Source organism: Falco peregrinus, chromosome Z (assembly GCF_023634155.1).
Source record: "Falco peregrinus isolate bFalPer1 chromosome Z, bFalPer1.pri, whole genome shotgun sequence".
NCBI lineage: Eukaryota > Metazoa > Chordata > Aves > Falconiformes > Falconidae > Falco > Falco peregrinus.
The window spans coordinates 29277205-29302027 of NC_073739.1; the positions used below are offsets into that span (position 1 = coordinate 29277205).

Genomic DNA, 24823 nt, shown 5'->3' on the forward strand with positions numbered 1-24823 from the left:
ATAGTAGCACCTAGCACCCAGGAAACACCCTTCTTGCTCTTGAATTGTCCTTACCATTTTCCTTCAATAGCCAGCCACAAATGACAGTGAAAAAGCGTTGATCATTATTTTGCCGTCACTCTGCCAATTGTTATCTGCCAAGCTGGCAACCAAGATGCTAGATACCAGAGGTATACCAGTTAATTCTTTCTCAACTAACACAGATGAAAATTATCAAAGAAAATCCTTTCTCATCTTCTTTATAATGATGTCATCAGAGATGAGCAAAAGAACATACAGGCTACATCAGCATTACAGTAGCAGTAAACAGTCTATAGTAGTGTGTGCAAGAGGAAGAGCTGAAAACAAAAATACTCTTAGTCTCTCTGAGAACCAACCAGCGTCCTTCAGAGTACCCATCATCTATGGAAGGTACATGGAAGAACAGAATAGACTTCTAGCAACTATGTGCTATTAGTTCAGCAATGTCTGCTGTACATATGCAGCAATGGTAAACCATAGTTTACTTTTTCTACTTGAAGAACTATGGAAGCTGTTGAAAGTTGCCTTAGCCACTTGTCTAACTCCTATCAGAGGAAAGTGAGTGAGCACTATTTCTTGTTTACATAAAACAGGAGAGTTGTCCAGCAGTCTGTTTCTTAATTCAGTGAAGAAAAGAGCAGCAAATAAAGTGCTCTTAGGCCTGGACATAAACTAAAGTGCTGCAACCCTGTTAAAAGTAATGGTTGAGAATTACCACAAATACAGGAACATAAACACTCATGCACTGTGAAAAAGATATTTCACAAGGTTGCAGTTATGAGCCTGGTTTTGAAAAACAAGGTAGCTACATCAGTACCTGAGCTTTTGACAACACCTGGAACCCAAACTGCACAGTTTACATGTGTCCCCCCTTTTTTCATTATTAGTTAAATCAATGTCAGTATTAATAAGTTTCTGTTGGGTGACAAATGGTGGTAATGTTTTGATGAAAGAGGACCTAGTTCAGACAGACTAGGCAGTAAATTAGTCTTGCTGGTCTGCCTAAATGAATTAGGCTTCTATAAAGGTTTCTCCAAAGGCTTACTGACATAAAGCATCACCACAAAATTCAGATATGCTCTTACAAGATTTTGTCTGAAAAGATCCATGTGAAGGAACTTCAGATTCCTCATTCATATTCTGGGGTTGCCTCTGTATTCATAGAATCATAAAATCACTTAGGTTGGAAAAGACCTTTAATATCATCAAGTCCAACCATTAACCCAGGACTGCCAAGTCCATCACTAAACTATGTCCCTAAGCATTCCACCACCTCCTTCAGCAGCCTGTTCCAATGATTGACCACCCTTTCAGTGAGGAAATTTTTCCTAATATCTGATCTAAAGCTCCTCTGGCATAACTTGAGGCTGCTTCCTCTTGTCCTGTTGTTTGTTGCCTGGGAGAAGAGACCTAACCCCACCTGCCTGCAGCCTCCTCTCAGGCAGCTGTAGAGAGCAGTAAGGTCCCCCCTCAGCCTCCTTTTCTCCAAACTAAATAGCCTCAGTTCCCTCAGTTGCTCCTCACAAGACTTGTGCTCCAGACCCTTCACCAGCTTCATTGCCCTTCTCAGGACACACTCCAGCACCTCTACATCCCTCTTGAACTGAGGGGCCCAAATGTGAACACAGCATTCGAGGTGCAGCCTCACCAGTGCCAAGTACAGGGGGACAATCACTTCCCCTGTCCTGCTGGCCACACCATTTCTGATACAAGCCAGGATGCTGTTGGCCTTCTTGGCCACCTGGGCACACTGCTGGCTCATGTTCAGCTGGCTGCCAACCAGCACCCCCAGGCCCTTTTCTGCCAGGCACTTTCCAGCCGCTCTGCCCCAGACTGTAGCGCTGTGTGGGGCTGGTGTGACCCAGGCGGAGGACCCAGCACTGAGCCTGATTGAACCTCAGCCCATTGGTCTAACCTGTCCAGCTCCCTCTGCAGAGCCTTCCTGCCCTCCAGCAGATGAATACTCCCCACCAACTTGGTGCTGTCTGCAAACTGACTGAGGGTGCGCTAGATCCCCTTGTTCAGATCATCAGTAAAGATATTAAATAAGACCGGCCCCAGTACTGAGCCCTGGGGAACACTGTTTATGAGCGGTCACCAGCTGGATGTAACCCCATTACTACCACTCTTTAGGCTCCACCATCCAGTTAGCTTTTTATCCACTGTAAAGCAGGTGTCCAAACCATGAGCAGTCAGTTTATGCAGGAGGATGCTGTGGGAGGTGCTGCCAAAACTTTACTAAGGTCCGGGTAGACAACATACACAGTCCTTCCCTCATCCACTAGGTGGGTCATCTTGTCATAGAAGGAGATCAGATTCATCAAGCGGAACCTGCTTTTCATAAACCCATGCTGGCTGGCCCTTGGTTGCCCTGTATGTCCTGCATGATGACACTCAGAATGATCTGCTCCATAACCCTCAGGATGATCTGCTCCAAAATACTCCCTGGCACCGAGTCCGACTGACAGGCCTGTAGTTCCCCAGATCCTCCTTCCTGCCCTCCTTGTAGACGGGTGTCACACTGGGTAACCTCCAGTCTTCTGGGACCTCCCCAGTTAGCCAGGACCATTGATAAATGATGGACAGTGGCCTGGTGAGGTCCTCCACCAGCTCCCTCAGTACCCTCAGGTGGATCACACCTGCTCCCATAGATTTGTGCATGTCTAAGTGGAGCAGCAGGTCACTGACGGCTTCCTCCTGGACTGTGGGGACTTCATTCTGCTCCTTCTCATCCCCATCTTCCAGCTCAGAGGGCTGAGTACCCAGAGGGAAGGTGCTCTTACTATTAAAGACTGAGACAAAGAAACAGCCTAAAAATTCACACACCTTTGTTTAGGCTCAAAAGGACATCCTTCAAGATCAGGCATATCTTTCACAGAGACTGCTGCTAGTTACACAAGACTAATGATAAAGATATTCCAGTAGCCCACACGTGTGCAGTATCAACAAACAGAAAAGAAAAAGTAAATCTTATGCCAACAACAAAACTCCTGCAAAATAATGCTTCATTTACATTCAACAGGAACCCCTCCCACAGCCATTCAACTGGCCCTACAATAATATACTACACTGTGTAGTGCATTGGACAGGTGTTTTCTCTATGAAGTTACATAGTTCAAGTCTTTGAGGAAGAGACAGTTATGTTATAAAGTCATACAGTTCATAGCTTATGTGCTCAAGTCAATTCCCTGGACATTAATGCAACAAAAACACAATGCAAAGCACTGAAGCAGATTACCTAGGCAGCAGCTCTACTAAAATTCCTCTACAAAAGCAGGTACCTTTGGCATATTTGACAGAGTGGAAAGTTTCTCATCTCTTTTGATCTTGATTAAAAAAGTAGCTTTAAATGCTGGTTCATCAAAGCATGGAAAAGCAGACCTTGCTGCCAGAGGTTCAAACTGAGTTGCTGCAAACCACCTAATGGGAAGAGTAGAAAAAAGCAAATTAAGAATTACGAAAAAGATAAACCTCAGTTTATTTATAATAGAACAGTTATTCTACCCCCAAACCTTGTCACAGCCTGTTATGGGACTAGCTTTCTGCATGGTAGATGACAGCATTTGTGCAGTTAGAATAAATGTGTACAGGATTGAAGCTGAGTTAATTAACATCGATAATATTCAGCTGTGGGCTGGTTTCAGGGGCGGCAGGTTGGCTGACGTGGATAAGGTGCAGCTGTGGCTGGTTCCTGCTGAGTGGTTAAATAGCTCTAAGGGGCATGGAAGGGGAGCAGCCAATGAAGAGAGACCTGGAAGAAGCAAAGGGGGAGAGGAAGAGAGACCTGGATGAGGAGAGACAAAGAGAAGGCAGTAAAGGGACTGACATGAAGAGTATGAAGAAACAGCATGAAGAGTAGATGGACCTTTGAGACCTTGTGGGGGATTGGTGGCTGTGCCAGGGCAAGGTGTGCTAGCTACTTATTGAAGTTAACCTGGTACGTGATGGTAAAAGACCTTGTTACAGCTGGCTAGTTTTGAGAGTGCTGTGACATAAATGTTTCATTAACTAAAGGGGGTTTTAACCCCCCAAAAATGTATGTATTTGAGGACTAATCTGCTTGACTGGTTTTTGTCTTCTTAACAAAGAAGAATACACCTGGAATAATACAGATAGAGAACAACCACCAAAATATAAGCCAGCAAGAGGGAAAACAAAAACAAGATTAAATTACATTTGTCAGCATGACCACTGAATAAGAGTTTTGAAACCTCTGCAGCAAATGGAAAAAAGCTTCCTTGTAGTCCTATCTCATTGACATGCCTCCTCCTGCAGATGCTCCCACAGTTCATCTAACCGCACACTTCTCCCTTTGCCTGCTAGTAGATGGATTCTGTGGAAGTTCATGCACCATCTTGTCTCTAATTCAACAGCTAGGACTTCTCAGAGATGTATGCTTCTTCTCCAGTATTCTGATACTAGCTAGCCACAGAAATTACATCTTTTTCTAGAGGGCACCTCTGACTTATATTCTGCTCCTGCAAGACAACCCTGGGAGCTCAACAAGAAGTCTGCCAATTTAAGTCTTATATTTACTGGAGCTAATCAGTGGAGAGAACAGTGGTTCACAGTTTTGTTTGTTTTGGATTTTGGGGTTTATTTTTGTTAACCTACTGCCAAGCTTTCCACTAGTTTTGGGGATTTTTCTTTTCTTTTGTACTTTTTTTGGTCCTACAACTTTTCTAAGGAGGCACAGTGCTGACAATTTATAAGATTAACCTCCATGCCTGCTTTCATCTTATTATTCTTCTCTTCCCCCTGACGGACAATCTTGAAGATGGTGCAGTAAGTTTCTTTTTCTTTTTTTCTTCACTCCAAGATTTTACAGAAGAAAAACAAAGAACAATTCTGCATAAAAATACAAAAAAGGCCCACGGTTTTTTGTTGGGGTTTTTTTTGTTTGTTTTTTAAATTTGCACCTGGCAACAGTGAGTTATTTTGCTGTTTGGTGATTTTTATGTTTTTGTGGCAATATAAAACATTTTCAAAAGAAAATAAATTTTCTTGCAAAAGCAGCTTGATAGTTTGAGTGTTATACAGAAAATGCAATAACAACAGAGGTTGTTGAAGTAGCCCGCATTTGTAAAACGGCTGACATTAAGCATACAGAGGCAAAGCCCCTGGACATAGAAGAGTCAGGGAAGGCAATGGAAATGATGATATCAGCATGGAGTTATCTGAAAAAGATTTACTGAAAAGCATACATGTTAAGGCATGTGCTACATCCTGTTCCTGAACAAAATCAGGTAACACTGGACTGAAGGGGGACGAAAACTCAAGAACTTACTGACAGATCATCTCTTTCCTCTTTGAATACTTATACGTTCTCTTTCTACTACAGTAAATAGAAGAAGAAAACAAAGCTTCAGCTACATAAGGAGAGGAAAAAACATGGAAATTCAAAAAGGGGCTGATCATTCAAGTGATTTTTGCCTTCTAAATTTACTACATTCTTATTCCCATTTATTAGATGGTAAAGCATGTCTTTAATGTCTGTGATAAGCTACTTAGCTCTATTTCATCTTGTGGTCATGTTCTTCTGATGTAATCTACAACCTTTGTGATTCTTCATTATCCAAAGCATTCCACAACAGAGACAAATTACAGGGTTTTTGCTATGACGATTGAATTCTGAAGCTTATCAGCAGTTTCCCAAGTGGCAATAGATTCTCTCCAATGATAATGCAAACACTGAAACATTTTAGTATAAGCTCAGGAACAACCCTTTCAAAAAAGGTTTATCAACAGCACTTTACCTGGGTGATCTGAACAGTCATCTATCTACATTTGCACCCTAGTAAAATACACACACCTTCATCAGAGATGCAGGCCAACTGAAACAGATCAGCAATCCTTTAACCCAAATTTATTTCTTAGAATTCTTGATCACTTTAAGAAAGCCCCTTGGACTACTTCACATGAAGACCAACAGGAACACATGGGAGTAAAGAGGAGAAAGGTCAGTTGCTGACCAATTCATGAACACACTAAGTGTTCTGCAGTTCATCTGAATGTGCCAGGTTTTGCATATATTTGAAAACAACTATTGCAGCTAACTTGTTTTCTTGTACACTTCAGCACTACATCATAGACCCACTGGGATCTAGATAAAGAGAGCTTCAAAGCCAAATTGTGAGCAAACTTTAGAAAAATAAACGAGTTTTGGTTTAGTTGTCTGTTGTTAACACTTAGAGAGGCCTGCTAAATCTGAAACAAAATATTCTAAGTTTTTGTTTAAAGAATAGAACAGAAATACATCTTTCTTATGGTACACAGCTCTCTGTCTATGAAATCATCTTTACACTAAGCATCTTGTTTTGTTTAATTTTTTTTAAAGATGAGCAATAATTGAGGAACTTAATATTAGCAGTGTGTAGATACCATAGCTCACTGCAGAGAGAAAAATTATGACCAAGTTTGCCACGCTTCTGTTTTATTCTTCAAGGAGTCTCACTGAAAAAGTTTGCAACAGCTCAATGAAGGGTCTGGTTTTAAGTAACTGAAATTAAATACCATCTCAGCATGATCCTCTTCTCAGAGAATACTTTCAAGTCTATGTTGTCTATTTTGGTGGTGCAAATTCTAAGTCCTGCCGTCCCCTTTCAGGAAACAAAATCTGCTTATTAATATTTTGGGAATTTATATAAAAACTCTCTGTTGCAAAGATTTGTAACACTGATAACACTGATTTTTCTTGCTTTTTCCTTTACATCTCATTTCAGGGTTTTTTTTTTCAATCTTTAGATCTTAGCAGTTCTTCACACAAGCTGTAAGTGTTTTATGCCTTTACTGTATTTAGCAGTTGTTTTGTGGGTCTTTCAAATGTCAGCTGGTCCTGGACTGACCCATACTGCTTTTCCTGTCTTTTGTTTATTACAGTGCTCTGTTTCTAGAAAACCTGCATGGATAATTACATGTTCAACAAAGGCATGAACACTCTTAAGTACATGACCAGCATAAGGTCCAATTGAACCAGGTGGTGGTGGGTGGTAATTTCATTAATTTTCTTGGTAAAAAGCACTGATTTACCCTTTTTAAAAATGAGTGTGATATTTCCCTTTTCTCCAGTCACTGGGGACTTCTGACTGTCATGACTTTACAATTGAAAGAAGCTTGCCAACTACATCTGTTGGTTCCCTTAAGACTGTGGGGTGCATCTCACTGGATTTCATGGACTTCTGTATGTTCAGGTTCCTCAGATGACGTTAAACATGATCTTCTCTTACAATAGTGGGACTTTGTTCCCCCTGTCCCTGCCTTGAGACTCAAGAGATGTGGGAAGAATTTCCAAAGAGAGAAAGTAAACATTAAAAAACCAAAAACGGACACTGTAACTACCTACAACCACTATACTGCACTACATTTAACTGATGGAAAGGCTGTCATCACTTAATGAGCTCATCCGTGAAAGACATTTTTCAGGTAGGTTAATTGTGAAACTAAAGGTCAATTTCACTCAATAAGAATCAGTTGCACAAAACATCCAATAGAAGAAGAAACCCCTGTTATTTCTATAATCAAAGCACAATCTAGAAGTAAAAGAAGAGAGAAGCTGCATTTGTGGGCATACCTTTGCTCAGAATTCTCATCCTTGTAAGAAATTTTGTAAAAACCATAATAAGTATCTGATAAATTAGATGAATATTCTATGTTGATAGTATAATTCTGTCCTACAAGGAGAGCCTCAGGAGCCATGACAGAAATCTGGTCATACAGTGGATACTCCAGGAATTCAACTGGCTTTGCTTGGTGCCCTGCTGCTGAAGTAATGGTTGCCTTGGTGATATTAAGTCCTGAGCTGTGAAGTACAATCTTCCAAGTTACCTGAACGATGTTAACCACTATCTTTACAGAGCCTGCAAATTTCAGAGTAGTTAGGTTTGGCTGCAAGACAAGATCATAATGCAGCGGTACAACATCAGTAGGAAGTCTAATATTTGCCCATGGGAATAGTTTTCCATTGGTTGCCAAAGGGTATATTAGTTCCATTGTATGATTTTTTTTATGGCAGCCTTCTTTGGTAAAGGTACATTTGGGAAGAAGATATATCACCATTATTAATGAAATTGCAATCACAAGAACAACTGTGCAAACCACCATGGTCCTCGTAGAGGGCACCAAACATGATCCATTTGGATTTTGTCTATAGACAGACATGTTATTCCGGAGACCCGAGCTTCTGTTCATGAAGGACATCCCCAGCAATTTTGCTGATGACTCATAATCCTCTTCATCATCGTCCATTTCATGTTCTCCAAGGCCACGCACCAAGAGCCGGGAGCTCCTTGGTTCATATTCCACTTCATCAGGCTCCAGGGGATGTAAACAAGGCTCTTTTGCCAAGTCAACCACATCAGGCTCTTCTTCAAACATACTGTTTTCAATCATATTCCTGGGCAACTGAATTCGATCTGAAAAAGAAAAGATCATATGTTACATGATAAACAAAAGGCATGATTATAATACCTCAAAGATAGTTTACTGAATTACAGAATGGGAAACACTTTTAAGCACATACAATCAAGAGCCCTTCAACATTCTCTCTCAGGTTTGTTTCCAGAAAACATTTCTGTGCTTTTCTGCCTACTCTAATTTTTCGTTCAATATCTTCAAAAGGATGCTTCCATTGCACATGCTCAATCCTATGTCTTGCACTGTAACTGGGGATCAGCAATATCACTGCGTAGTGCTCCCAGTTCATTGATTTCAGTGTCTTGGCTATATTTCCTCTACCCCAGTAAACTACATTTGTACTCAACTACATTAGTTAAGACAGAATATCCTTTATGTTTCAGGGTAAACCACAGGCAGCCAATACAGTCCTAGAGGTGTTTCTGAATATTCTAGTTACTGAGCTCTTTAATAGGGGAGAAAATATGCCAATGTGCTGGCAGCTACACAAATAAAATATCCATTTGACATTTTCAAACTTGATTTTTCACACACACCCCAAAAAAGATAAAAAAATATTTCTCATATAATAATAATGGCAGTATAAAAAATATCATTCCAATTGACATATTTATTTAAGAGCTAACCCATGTTTCAAGCAACCCTTGAAACATTCCATGCAGGTAAGAAGTTAAATCACTGCCAGTCAAGACTCTTTGTCTCCATAAAATCTGTCCTTAATAGATCACTGAACATAAAAGAACTGAAATTCATGCCAACTTTAAAAAGCATCAAATACTCTCATATTCTACATGCAGTTACATTTTAATCAAAACTTCTGGTCATGTCTGTAAGTGTTTATGTAAAAGGTTGTCTTTCAGGTAACTGGCTCAGTGGAAAGTGGACAAAAATAAAACTTTTCAAAAGAGGTATATACATGGAACGGGACATGGATACCCAAAAGTAGCTGACTTAGAAGCAAGGAGCTTTTTTTCACACTGTATTTAATCCAAAGCACCATAAAAAAACATAGGAAGGATGTCAACTGGCTTTTGTTAGGACACCACACAGCTGTCTAGAAAACAAAACAATTCAAATGGAAAAGCCATCTATATGGAGATCTCTCTCCCCAAGAGATCCTATTACCAAATTTTTAGGGCCTTTAAATTACAGTTAATTTCAATAGTCCCCTGTCACAGCTTCTGTCTAAGAGACAAGTCAAAACTTCTGCCCAGCTGCAACACTTCAGAAATGAAACTAATCTCTTTCAGACGTGAAGGTCTACTGCTAACTGATCAATAATCACATCATGCCTCTACCCTCCACATTCTATGTGTTCAGAACGAGGAAGATACGTTTTTATTTGGATCTAAATGTACCGAAAAGTAGGTTGACTTTTATTAAAGTTCTGACAAGAATGTACATTTTGCCAATCTATGTACAGCCTAGAATATCAGTGTTCATATAACACATTACTGATTTTATCTATATTGCTAAGGTTCCATCCAAGAACTGAGGATAATATTATACAGAAATAAATTATATAAATAATTTCAGGAATATAACTATATATCGTGGCTTGATAGGACTTAAAATGCTAAAACAGATTAATGGAAGATTAATTACTGTGAGGGTAAGGATGTATGGTTTCGTATTAGCCTCTTTTTTCCATGTTTTTTTTTTTTTTAATGTCAGGTTTCTATATGGCTGAACTTCTCAAAGGTGAAAGTAAAACTTCATAAAGGAAAGATGGCAAGAATCTTTTCAAGTCAGATACACCAACCTCAACATTTACTCCAAAATGTATCAAGACTTCCTGTTTCAAGGCCACAAACTCAGGTATCTAGTGTCAGCAGCTGTACCACTGAAAAGGATGGAGCAAGAATCCTTATTGTAGCCCACATTCTATTATGCTTTTCTCTTTGTGTGGTATCTGTGTTTTAAACCTCTAATGATACTTGTCTGCCACTTATTTCAAAGTTACACTGACAGACTATTCAGATACCTTCCAAACAAATAATAGCTTCATAAATCAGCACCTTGCATCTCCAACAAAAAAATACTGCATTACTTTAAAACAGATCAATCTTGAACATTTCTCTGCAAAGGTCTAAAAATAAGAAAAAAGAAAATAAAAAATCCTACCCCACAAAAATAAGCCAGGAAGAGGAAGGTGCACTGGTCAATCTCAACAAGCAATATGGAGATGGATGAAAGCAGGGAGTTTGCTGGAATTTGGATGTACCTGCTCACCCTTTGTCCCATTGTAAACATCCTGCTCTGACTAGTAATAGGATCATAGGGTCATAAGACCTGAGGTTGGAAGTGACTTCAGGAGGTCACCTACTCCAACCTTCAGACAAAAGCACCTTCTAAAGCTGTCCTTACGGCATTTCCCAGCACGGTGCTCTTGTTCCAGCCTTCAGGCTGTGGCTGCAATTCAACGGTCCAGCACTATGGTCTCTACATTAGAGCATGTGCACTCATACATCAGGTTGGAGGTTTCACACAGTAAAGAAAGAGGATAGAAAGCTAAGTTGCAAGTGAAAACATACAGGCAAATTAGTGGAGAAAAAAACGGAAAGACAAAGTACTGTGCAACAGAAGCTCTTTTGTAATTTCTCCACCCAAGAATAGTTTATCAAGAACTCACTAAACTACTTCTAGCAGAGATTCTTGCTGATTACTCCCTCAGCTTGTTGCTTTCTAAATCTGCTTGCTAGCTTTAAGCAGATTGGTAAACAGACTAAAGACCAAATTTCTTCAAGTCCCAACACAATCCCACCCCAAAACAACCAGCGGCTGGTGGAAGATACCCAAATCAATATCTGCTATGTAGAAAAGGCAGGTATTCAGACTCACATCTTAACCACTCCAAAAGGTAGCAGCCATTCAGTACACAGCTCCAACCCCAGCCATGGCATGTGCTGCTGCATGGCCAGCAAAAGAGGTAGAAGACAGGGGAGGCACTGTAGAGGGAAGGAGGAGAAAGATAAAGAGCATAAATCTAGCAGAAAGTAGGCTTCATCAGCTCTGCTGCTTATAGAACAGTCTGCTTTTTGAAGAGCTTATTCTCTAGCAAGTTTCTTCTAAAGCCAACTATCTTAAATTTTTCAAAATTACATGCAGGCACTAATAACTCTTCTAGTCAAAAAGAATTCTACAAAAAAATCTCAGACTGAAACTAAGACAGAAAATCTAAACCAGAAGTTAATTTCAAAGCAATTCACAGTTTTAACACCTAAGAGACATTAATTTCTAGGAAGACAACAGTTAAAACGAATTTCTGCAAAGGTATTTGTGAAAATTGGAAGCAATCAAAGTCTTGATTGTTCTGCAGTGCTGAAAATCTGTAAGATCAGAACTTTACTGAAGGTCAAGGGCATCACCAGGCTACTATTCACCACTGGAAAGCACACAAAGCATCAAAAGGTTACTGGAGTTATATATGCTGACATATGCATTCACAAAAGCATAAAGTCAGGCTACTTTTGGAGAGGAACCATGGCAAACATGTTTAAAGCTTTTACACTCAGGTAAACTCTGGACTATTTGCTTCATGCTGGTTCACTGCAATTTGTAACAGGATAGTGCGAGTCATCAATCATATGAATTGAACTCATATGACCTTTCATTTTTTAACCCATAAGCTGCTACATAAAGTATGATCTAAAAAACCCATAGGATGAACAGAAAAAGGTATTCTCAAACTGAAACAAGCCATAAGGAATAAGCAGCAGCCTGAGGAACATGACTGCAAACATCACATTTCACTGTCATCTTTCACATCAAGTATGGCAAAGAGGCAAACATTCCCATTATAAAACATACTAAAAGCACGTGAATTTCAGATATTCAAACAGATTAATTCAGGTTCCAAATATGATGCAGGAAAAATCAGCATAAATTCAAGACTAGGGAACTTTAACCTGTAAAGAAGCTGCATGCTTCCAGTGAACTACCACTGCCATGCCTGAGGCTGCAGGTACATGACAGGCGTTTGTGGTCAGACTAGTCCACAGTTAAGGAAGTACTGATCTGAGCTGCTAAAATGCACTATAAAAATGATCTGTCATCAGACATGGAAATTTAAATCTAAATCTTTACTAAATATAAGCTTAGTGTGACAGTGGCAAGAAGGTAAAAAAAACGTCATGGGGCTGAGTCTTGTTGCTCCCTAATTAGCACTAATGAAATGACATTAAACTCTTAAAGCTTAAACACACCCAAGTAAAAGTGATTTTACACAATTTTATCACAAATTTTTAACTGAAAATTAGAGATTTTCAATGTCTTCTTCAATATGTGATCTATTACCACATCTAGCAGAGAACAATGAGAATACTCACAGTCTAGAAACAATCCTGAGAAGAGATTTCAGGTTAAAAACTGAAAGTGCTAGACTAATCCAGAAATCCAATCCTCCTAATACTGCAAAGCTGAAGGAAGGCAGACATTTTGTCAATGTTGTAGTTTTTGAAGAAGTTTCTTTACGGCTGCCTCCTGCAATGCAGATGCCCAAAAAACTCATCACAGTATTCAGAGCCATAACAAACCCAGTCTGCTGTTTTCTGGAAAGAGGACAGAATGCTTAGACATGAAATTCAAATGCAGTTTAGAACAGTACAGAACCATGCTGTAGGTACTGCATCCTTTGCTAATGTGAACAGCATAGTCATACCCAGGTGGTAAAAAGTGGCATGACTTAAGGGCACCAAGCTAAACAGAAGAAGGTCCCTTACCTTGTTCCTACAAGACATACATCTTGCACTTCTCCACCCTTTCACAAATCAGTTCTTTAACTTACAAAGCAACTTTACTACAATACTCAAGTTCAGTATAAAACATGATCATGCAGGGACAATCAGGGGCTGCAGTAAAACTGTCTAGAATTTGCTCCAAGTATTTGTTTTGTCTGAAGAGCTCCATTCCCATTAACGAGAATGTAAGCTTTCTCCTGAAGTGTAAACGCCTCAGGCAACACCATGTACTGAATATCAGTATATCCAGCAATTAAGTATCTTACGATGTTTTGGTTTTGGAAGCCATCACAAATATTCTGTAGAATAAAGAAAGTCATTATTCCTGTATTTTTCAGAGTCAGCATCTTCCTGTAATGCTGTTGATACCTCTTTATAATGTTAAAAGTATGTACTTTTCCCTTGCACAAAAAATCAGTCATCTCTTGGCTCTGAGGACTCATGTCTGGGTATTCTATCTCAGAACTGAAATCTTAACACTCAAAATTATTATATGAATCTTAGCCATTCCTCAAGTTCATTCTTTTTTAAAATATATCCAGAAAATGCCCAAAGGCAACTGTTCTATTTTCAACTTTCCGTATTCTAATTAGGAGGTTACAATTAAAAACCTGAATAATTTTAACCAAATGAATCCTGTTGGTAGGGTCACACAGACTGTTGCCACTTTCTGAGGCTGAAGATCAGCACATTCTCATCTTTAAATAATGATCAGGTATCACACAGTATTTTAACTGAAAAAAATGTTAAAAGAATTACAGCAACACATCCCATTTTGTAGCAACCGAACCCCTACTGCTGAGATAAGCACAGGAAACTTTCTGTTACCCTGGAATAACCCAGAAACTAAACAACTATTGGGTTGCATATTGTCACAGACCAGCAGATGCAGCAAAACCCAAGGCCAGAACAAACAGCCCTGCATAAAGCGTGCCTACTAGCTGGAGTGAAAAATGATTCCTCCAGAACGTAAATTATTTCGGCTGCATTTAAGTAATGGGGTAGAGCGTGCAGAGTTACTGCTACCCAAAAATAAACATTTACTAATGTGTTGACGTGTTTTGTGCCTGGTCTGTCAGGATAGAACACAGAAAAACTATGAACAAAGTACTTGTTTTGCTACTTGACTTGCTACCAAGCAACTCACGGATACTATGTCAAAGAATAATTCTGTCCAATGATTTCAGGAGTAGCTACAGGTGTTTAATAATGGTGTTACTTATTCAGAGCCATAATAGTGGTTTACATACCTAACTTTTATGGCCGAATTTGAAACCATTGCCCTTTCCTTAGCAAAAGCAGCTAAGACTGACCAAACAGCAAATTCCACAGAAAAACTGCATGGATTTTGTTCCTACTAAAGACTGGTTGCATTTGCTAAAACAAATCAACAGATTAAAAAGCAACTTCAAGTGTGGTTTTTTTTCCTCTTAAAGAGCTATTTTGTGTTCATGTACCTGTCTAAATGCCACCTTTTCTAGAAGTAGTGGTGAAACGCAAGATTTCAGCACAGATAGTAAGCTTAGAACATGGGATTTCTAATACATGAATAAAACTGCTACCATGATGGTAAAGTGAGTTTGAGAAAAAGATGCCATCAGGAGAAAATTCAGTGCCACACAGTATAACATCAAAACAGCAAAGGCTCCACTACTCCTTAAGCCTCAGAAAACTAGTCTTACTCTCATAAGTTTTAGTGAACAGCATAAAGCTATTTGTTTACAGGACTCCAAGAAAAGATTTGAAGTATTTACAAGTGCTTGCAAATACACTGTGTGGCAGGTAAGCACACTTCAAGTGGGCAGATGTATTGTCATAAAAATAGTAAGATTGGTTATAGTACATGGAATCTGATCTTCTCTCCGTTATTTGGACTTTGGCACTAGTAACAAATGAAAGGAATGTGATAGTGAAAGCTAAAGCAGGTCACTGACATATAGCCACGGATACAAAGACTGAACAAACGCTACTGCGCTCTAAGTTATTTAATCCTTGTCAGCAACTAACATTATGTCATATGAAAGAACCGATTAAGAAACTTTGCAGAAGTAATGACACATGTGAAGTCACTGCACTGTCATATCAAAAGTAGTATATTCAGTATAACCACATTCCCAGGAGAAAAAAAGTTGAAAATTATGTATCAGAAGAATTTTTGCATTAAAAATTAAAATTTGTATTTTGCTCAGTGAAGTAAGTTTCTCGTTGTACCTGAAAAATATAATAATAATTGGAAGCACACCACAATTTCAAAAGAACCCATTATAGCCAAGACAAATTGTCATGGTTTAACCCCAGCTGGCAACTAAGTACCACATAGCCACTCACGCACTGCCTGCCTGCCCCCTCTTCACCCCCAAGGAATGGGGAGGAGAATTGGGAAAAAGGTAAAACTTAAGGGTTGAGATTAGAACAATTTAATAATTGAAATAAAATAAATAATAACAACAACGACAACAACAATTTAATGAAAAGGAGGGAGAAAGGGAGAGGAATAAAATCATAAAATCCAGAGGGAAGGACGAAAAAAAACAAACAAGTGCTGCACAATACAGTTGCTCACCACCTGCTGACCGATGCCCAGCCAGTCCCCGAGCAGCGGTCAGCAGGGCCCTGCCAACTCCCCCCAGTTTATATACTCAGCACCATCCCATGGTATGGAATATCCCTTTGGCCAGTTTGGGTCAGCTGTCCTGGCTGCCTGGCTGTGTCCCCTCCCAATTTCTTGTGCCCCTCCAGCCCTCTCACTGTCAGAGCCTGAGAAACTGAGAAGTCCTTGACTGAGGACACCAACATCACCCAGCAACAACTGAGCGTGTTATCAACATTGTTCTCACACCAAATCCAAAGCACTGCACCAGCTACTAAGAAGAAAATTAACTCCATCGCAGCTGAAGCCAGGACGCAAATGTATAAAATATTTCTGCTACACTTGCAGTGTCTTCGAAGAGGTAATATGACCTGTGCAGCAGCCAATGCAGACACGGCACTAGAAATTTTGTGAGTAATAGGTGTACTTGCTATAGAATCTGTTCTTTTAAGAAAAGGATGGACAAGTTACTTGGTACAGTATTCATCTGTACTTATGAGAGAGGAAAACAACAATTTACCTACTTAAGTGTACACTGTGGAATTTCTCACACATATCTTATGTCATCACTCCTTCCAGACTAGAGACAAGAACGACATTAAATATGAGAGCAAATAAAAAAACCAGAGGAACTTGTGCTGTACAGTTTGAGTGCAAGAAGGAGGAAAACAAGCTATAGGAAGACATCATAAGTTATATCCAACAAGCTTTCAGAAACGTTATGGGTTTGTTAAGATTAAACCAACATATAAACAAATACTATTTTATTTTATTTTAAATTTAAAACAAGTCTACATTTTAAGTGTACAAACCAATAAGCTTGTCGTTAGAAAAAAACTATTCTTAATACATGGCAGGAAAGAAAGTCTAGACTTGACTGTAGAAACAAGAATGTCAGTTTTCATAGGAAATAGTTACCTAAAATGTGTATAAGGGTATTTGAGACACTGAGGATTTAGAAACACTATTAAAGGGTTACACATCTTGTCCTGCGCTGTCTGTCCCAAAATCTGCATCTTCAGCTTCAAATAAAAGGAGTGTACAGAGAGAGAAATGTTCTCATAATACTCCAAATATCTCCAGGTTAAAATTTTGGAAATGCTACTATGAAAAAGCAACATAGTATGTGGTTTTCAATCACCCTTTTCTAAGTTTCTTAAATCAATTTTGCATAGACCCATCTTCCACATTTACCTAATCAAAGCCATAAATCTATTACTTTATGCTGAGTTACTTAGTAAAAATATAATTTTAACAAAATTGTAAAAATTAAAACTATATACCCAGGTTCTGCTCCTACTAATGTTAGTTTACCAGTTCTGCCTAACAGGAGACAAATCAATCTCCACAATTCCAAACTGCAAAACATCAAATTTTTCATAAAAGAAAGAGGGAAACATTCATTCTTATCTGTGGACCCCATGCTGGACTCATTGCTTGAGTCTTGCTCCAAATCTCAATCTTATTCTCAGCCAAAACTATTGTTGCAGTTGGCTTGGCTTGGCTGAGGGGAAAGAAGGGAGACAGGTAGCCCAAAGATGAGTTCCAAAACACAGATTCATTTTGACAGATATGGAAACTGGCATACAGAGGCATTTTAAAGAAAACTGAGATTCTAAATACTACACTGGGAACCCAAAAAGGGAGCAGTATTTCAGAAAGTGCAACCACTTCCTCAGTGGAGGCTGCCAATTAAAAATCACTAGTTCCAAAGTGATTTTCTAACCAGCGGTAAAGACTTTTTATCCCTGTAAATAAGCATTAGAGTTTAAGTCAACAGAAATAAGGATACCCAGTATAGATAAAGACAACTTGCTAGCCAATATTTTTTTCCAACAGATGAGGAATAAAATGGCCTTGGCTTGCAAAGAAGTAGAGGTTTAACTGACAACAAAACATCTGAATTAGTAGCCTTCAAAAATGCACACTTAAAACTTCCACTGTTAACATTTTCTTAGAAAGAAACTTGTTATTTTTCTAAATTTAAAGATAAAATAAGGCTAGAAACCTTAGCTGAGGCTATTTATGAACTGCATAATCTAGTAAGGCAGAAAGGAGTTTCAAAAAATCCAGCAGACAAGGAAGTGACTCGAAAGTTATTACACTCCACCCTACCTAACCACTTCAGCAAATGAAGCAAGGCAAAAAAATCAAGAAACAGAAGTGACAACTTGGAAAGTCTACAATATTTTATATCAATAGTTTAATGAAAGATGAATAAATAAAGATTTCAAAGAATAAAATCCTAAAAAGATATAAATACTGAGGCAATGTGCTTTTGCTTTTTCATAATCCCCCTGCCATTTTTACTTAGGCATCATTCAAATCTATATTGTATTTGCTGTTTTATATGCTGTATCTTAAGATCTTTGGCACAGGATTTGAACACATAGATGACATTATCTCACCATTAGGTGACATTCAACTTTTCCCAACAAAATCCTCAAATACCAAATAGTTACTACTGATAATTCCTGGCTGCATATGCCAGTAACTGCTCAGTCTACAAGTGCTTAAAAGTAAAAAAGCTCTTCTTATCTTAAGCCTTCTTTAGGCTCTTCCTGAATGTTTGGATACAGCTTCAGAATTGTTTTCTGTGTTATTGACATTTCAAAACCTGCTGGTCAAATCAGATATAATCTCAGTTCTGTAAAAAAACCAGAACATGATCCCTTAGATAAAATTATTGATCTCAGCCAATATGCACATGAGAAATGCCCTCAATGCTCAACTGCATAGTAGCCTGTAGCAAAAATTGCATATAGATGAACTGGCAGTAGTTAAATCTCTGCACATCTCCCACCTTGCATCTGGTTGCTTGCTTAGGCCAGTCATTTTCATTTCATGATCTGAACAAGGGATTATACAAGAGACAATTAAATCAACTGACTAAAAGCAACTGGTAGTTAACTTTTACTTCAAACTGTAGTTCCCTGTTGATGCAGCACCAGTAGCTATGAAAGGAAAGCCACACTTTCTGAGCATGGAGCATACATACCAAGCAGAGCCTAACTTTTAAACTGTTAACTACAGCAAACAAATAAATGGACCCACTCATGTGCAGAACTGCTTGTCATTCTAATGTTTAGTCCCGAAGAATGGGATGGAGCCTCTCCACCCACTTGAACACTGAGTACATAGTAGCTTCACCACCTTTTGACACACTTGAAAGGATACCACCTCCAAAGTTACCTGTGAAGCAGAATTCCCTTTCATCTCTGTTGAATCAGAGAACTAAACAGTGGGAATACAGTACATTCAAGCCAGTGGAGCTACACAGTCCAGTTCTTGCTGTCACACACAACCAAAACAACTGATGATCAATCCAGGCAGACTTTACGTGCAATTCTATTCTCAAAAAATATCTGCAGAAATATGAACCTGAAGCCAACTCATTTACCTTACCTTAGCACTGCCTTCAATTTCCCTGTTTACTCACTACCTCAAGGAAGTCTTCAGTATAAAAAAAAACCAAAAAACAAAAAACCAAAAAAACCCCAGTCAGTGCAGAGGAAATGAAATACTTATTCAGTAATGCAAAAATACACTCTTTGAAAGTTTCTGTAGTTGATTTGATAGCAATGTTCCACGCTTAGCATGGAATTATTCCCAGAACTGCAGGTTTCCTACTACTACTTAGTAACCATCCTTTAAGAATTCAATGTGCCATTTGTATTGAACTGTTGATTGCTGTGGTCTAGTGTCTTGTATTTTCTTGATGGACTGTATACATTAGAACAGTTAAAAACAGTACACTGTGGTTGCTGCAGATTGTTGTATAAATAATCAAAATTAAAAAAAAAAGTAGAAACTGGGGGGAAAAAAGACAGCAATTTTATAATATTTAGCAAAAAATGGTAATAAAAGCAGTTGATTGGACTAGTGCTTACCAATTGCTAGGAGAAATGTTATATGATTCCATCTGAGAGGTATTTGTTTTTGTAACTACATTATTTAAAATTGTTCATTCACTGCTTGCTGATAAGCTTTTCTTGGCAGTGCTAGGTGAACAGCATTCTTAAATCTGTGTCCAAGTGTCCAAAAGTATAAAATTTTGGAAAAGAATTCTGCCCCGTTTAAAAAAAAAGCTATTTCACATGGTTTACAGACTCTAATCTATTTATTCAGGAATGAGAACATTCCTTTAAAGACATTTGCTCTTGTTTTAGAAGCATAAATTGCTCCAAGGGAACCCTTGGCCTAAAGGGGAATGTAGGCTGCAGTGAAAGTAGACCCCTTTGGTGACAGCTGTAGTCAGAAGCAATATTTTAAGGTTTGAGCAAAAGTTAACAGAACGCAAGAGGCTTCTAGTGGCTAACCAGCTCCTAAAGTTGTAGAGTAAGTATAAAATTGTTTCTACTCAAGTGTCTACTCTCTGATCCTGAAATTGATGGTGCAGGCAACAGTAAAACAAAATCAAAGGCTGTGATTATCAACACCTGTCTTGTTACTAGTTCTGTTAAAAATACATGCCTCTCTCATCTTCTGTAAAATAGACATTTAAAAAAGAGATAAGGCCGTTACTTGACAGTTTACCAACAATGTTTTCTGAGATGAAGTATTTTAAATCTCAGCAGGCCAAGTAAAACCAGTGTCGCATTTACACACACTGCTCTCTATGCAGCAGATATTTGCAATGCCCTCAAAATCTCTTCTGAAACAGCAATGCAGTGTCTTGTGTTCATTGATCCTTTTTCTCTGTCCCATACTGTCAGGGTTTTTTACTTTCATGATATGCAAATTCCAACCAAGGCAGACCAACAAAAGTACTCAGAAGACTATTTGTTACTGACTTTTCCACTGTTCAGTTTTGGAGCCGTTAAATTCGAAACTTGCATGAAAATACCCAGGGCTTGTTCATAAATATTTCTGCATTTATCAGTTCAAATATGTCAAATATGGGAAAAGACTGGGTTATGTTAGAAAAGAAAGAAAGAAGGAAACAGATGTCTGAAATTTCTTCGTTGACGAAAAACAAAAGCCACAACTTGGAGTCTTGACAGGCAACTTTGTCATTTGTGTGCCAATACCTAGCTCTTGGAAAGTCTAAGTTACTATATGGGTTTAAGGTGAAAACATCCGAACAAGTGTAACTTACACGTTCAGTTATACTCATGAAATCTTTTCTGGAAAAAAACTAATTATCAGTAAGCATTTTCTCTTTATAGGAATTACCACAAAGAGTTACTTTGGTTCCAGTTACTACCTGAGGAAAAAAACCTCAAAAGAAAATAACCACTAAATAAGAAAGAAAATTTCCAAGTTATTTAATAAGTGAAGAACCGGAGGTGCAAAGAGGTTGGAGGTGATGGCTGCTGGAAACAATGAACTCTTCTTTTTTTAGTGAGGGACAGAAATCAAACTTTCTGAGCAAAAGAATTTAATAATTTTCTAATTATATGAATATTAAAGATATTTTTCTATAACTAAAAGACAATTATATTAAATATAATTATAAAAATATAATAATAGATTGAATTAATCACAAGTTGTTCTCATGCTAGACTGAGTCACAAAAAAGTTAGTTTTAAACCAAAATCTCAGTTTAAATACATTATTATATTTCAGTTGTCCCTCTACTGGTTTGTTAGATAACGAAAACTATCAAAACATAAGATACTGGAAGCATGTCCTGCTAATTACCAGGATCTGGTAGGGGTGACAAAGATCACAAGCATGTTGATTCCTCTGAATGATTTCCATGATGTAGAGTTGCAAACTGCACAGCACTGTGTCTTCAGAGGATGCAGTGTAATAAAACCTCATCCTTGCGCAAAGGCAGTGTCCAGGTGCAGCTGGTGGGCAGTAGTGGTTTTATGGAGAAATATGGTCTGTCTTTAGCTGAACTTTATAGCTCCTGCTGGCTTCATAATCAAGGAAGAAAGAGTTAATAACCTGCTACAGCACTTAGACACACAGAAGTCTATGGGGCCAGATGGGATCCACCCAAGGGTATTAAGGGAGCTGGCAGAAATGCTCATCAGGCCACTTTTAATAATTTACCAGCAGTCCTGGCTAACTGGGGAGGTCCCAGTTGGCTGGAGATTAGTCTATGTGATGCCCATCTACAAGAACAGTTGAAAGAAGATTCTGGACAACTACGGGCTGTCGGTCTGACTATGGTGCCAGGGAAGGTTATAGAGCAGATCATCTAGAGTGCCATCACATGGCATGTACAGGGCAACCAGGTCATCAGATCCAGTTAGAACAGGTTTATGAAAGGCAGGTCCCGCTTGACAAACCTGATCTTCTTCTATAACAAGATGACCTGCCTAGTAGATGAGGGAAAGCCTGTGGTTGTTGTTTACCTGGACCTTAGCAAAGCCTTTGACATCATTTCCCCAGCTTTCTTCTGGAGAAAATGGCTGCTCATGGCTTGGATTCTTCACTGGGTAGAAAAACTGTCTTGATGGTTGGGCCCAAATAATTGTGGAGTCAAATCCAGTTAGTGATCAGATACAAGTGATGTTCCCCAAGGCTCAGTACTGAGCCAGTTCTATTTAATAGCTTTACCAATTATATGGATGACAGGATTGAGTGCATGCTCAGTAAATTTGCAGATGACACCAAGTTGGGGGGGAGTTTTGAACTGCTTGAAGGTATGAAGGATCTGCAGAGGGATATGGACAGGTTGGATCAATGGACCAAGGCCAACTGTATAAGATTCAACCAGGCTAAGAGCTGAGTCCAGCACATGAGTCGTAACAACCCCATGCAAAGCTACAGGCCTGGGGAAGAACGACTGAAAAGCTGCCTGTCAGAAAAGGACCTGAGATGCTGGTTGGCAGCCACTGAACGTGAGCCAGCAGTGTGCTCAGGTGACCAAGAAGGCCAGTAGCATCCTGGGTTGTACCAGAAATAGCGTGGGCAGCAGGACAAGGGAAGTGATTGTCCCCCTGTACACAGCACTGGTGAATACTGTGTTCAGTTTTGGGCCCCACACTACAAGAAAGGTATTGAGGTGTTGGAGCACATCAAAAGAATATCAAAAAAGCTAGTGAAGGTCTAAAGAATGAATCTTATGAGGAGCAGCTAAGGGAACTGGGTTGTTTAGTCTGGAGAAAAGGAGGATGATGGCAGACCTTACTGCGCTCTACAACTACCTGAAAGGAAGTTGTAGCAAGGAGGATATCAGTCTCTTTTCCCAAGTCACAAGACAGAGGATGAGAGGAAACAGCCTCAAGATGCACCAGGGGTGGTTTAGATCAGCTATTAGGACAATTTTTTTCACCAAAAGGGTTGTCAAGTATTGGAACAGGCTGCCCAGGGAAGCAGTTGAGTCATGATCCCTGGAGGTATTTAAAAGATGTGTATATGCAGTGCCTAGGGACGTGATTTAGTGGTGGACTTGGTAGTGTTAATGGTTGGACTTGATGATCTTAGGGGTCTTTTACATCCTAAATGATTCCATGATTCTGTACATTAATTGCTTACCATTAGGATTTTTAACATCAGGTGTAAGTCTAATAAAAGCGATTTAAGCAAATTGCTTAATTTGCACAAACTTTCTGAATTTATTTCCTGATGGCATACTGTATTCCCAGCTATTAAAACAGGTAGAACAGCACATAGTGAACATCATTGTGCCTATTCCCTCTCCTAACTCACCATCTTCACCTCTAACAAAAAGGTACATCATCCTGTTACCACATCCCACCATGCCTTCCTAGACACCTGCGTCCAAGGTAACACAAATAGTTCTGTTTTCTATCCCCTTTTTTGTTCCTCTGTTCCTGTCAGAGTAGCAGCTCTTGGGCTTCCTACTGCTGCTACCCAGTAGATGAAATTATTAAAAACATGGGCAGGCTTTTCCTACTAGTCCTCTGAGCACTACACCAATAGGTTCACTACAAGGACTGTACACCTATTTCCATCGGAAGTTAAGACAGGAATTAACTTGTGGTTCATTACTTTGGAGCCTGAGATGGTCACAAACCATTAACTAGCTCTTGCCTTACTTTAGTTTCTAAGCAAGGACATAGGACATGTACCTAGGACAAAGACACTTTACCTCTGATTCATCCCTGCTCTAAATGCCAGCTCTCCCTCTCTGTCACAGTATGTCTTGCTTTGTCATAGCTTGGAAATAAGTGCCTCAGAACTTTGGAGAAAGAATAAAAAAATGTTAAGTGGAAAAAAGGTATTTAAATAACAAACATTAATTTTAAAAGTTGCTTTGTTGTTCTAAAATACCACAAAATGGAAGTTATATAGGATTTCTTAAATTTTACACACAAACAAATGATTTACAGCATAGTAAATAATCCCTGTTGTTATTTTCATGTGCAGTACATAGTACACAGCTCTCTGGGGCACAGAAAGTCACTTTCAGAGAGAGTAGAAGGGCATTGGCACAGACTCTTGATGATCACATGCAAAACACCTGAATATACTGGGAAACCTGGACAAAATCCTAACAAAACCCTCTTGTTTTGGTGAGTCAGGCAAGCAGTAATGTTTCTGGTTTCTCCCCCAAAAAGGAAAGGGAGTGGAAGGGGGAATCTCCAAAAAAAAAAAAAAAAAAAGTTATATTTATTCATAGTCTACATGAAAGCAAATTACTCATCTTAAGGGATTTCTGGCCCTGAAGCTTACAGAAAAACTCTGTGCAGTAATACACTGCACGGATCCTATAGAAGACAAGCATAAATTCTTAAATTAAAGACATGCTCAAATCTCTAAGTGCACACATTTACAGGGGAAAAAAAAGAAACTGAAAACTAACTTATGAAATCTGACTTTTGGAAGATACTAAACTTCATTAGTGGAACACTAAGTGAAAAGCACATCTCCCTGTTTTCAAAACCCTTGCTGCAAAAGTGCATGTTGCTGGAGCAGTAATTACGGTCACTCTTTATCACCACTTCAGTATTGTATTACACTATTTCTCCTTGTGGTTAAGTATAAACAGGTATATCAAATATTAAAAATTACAGAATTCAACAAAGCAGTGGTTTTCTAAAAGGCAGGGTTTTAATTTTAAAATCTTTTCAGATTGCTCTAAACCAGGTACTTCTTGGTTTATGATCATTATTTCTTGCCATACAAATTCAGTTACGCT

The 24823-nt window shown here is 38.9% G+C and overlaps 1 protein-coding gene across 3 annotated transcripts in view; it reads right to left on the bottom strand.

The window, feature by feature from the left end:
* Window positions 1-24823, bottom strand: part of LNPEP (leucyl and cystinyl aminopeptidase) — a 66995-nt gene that overhangs the window by 29466 nt on the left and 12706 nt on the right. For 2 of the 3 annotated variants that reach the window (XM_055790863.1, XM_055790864.1), the window contains exons 2-3: window positions 7592-8432; window positions 3303-3441 (exon numbers count right to left, since the gene is read on the bottom strand). In XM_055790863.1, coding sequence (XP_055646838.1) covers window positions 3303-3441; window positions 7592-8432 — 980 coding nt within the window. Of the gene's footprint in view, window positions 1-3302; window positions 3442-7591; window positions 8433-11274; window positions 11382-24823 lie in introns of all 3 variants that reach the window. The other variant, XM_055790865.1, reaches the window with a different exon arrangement.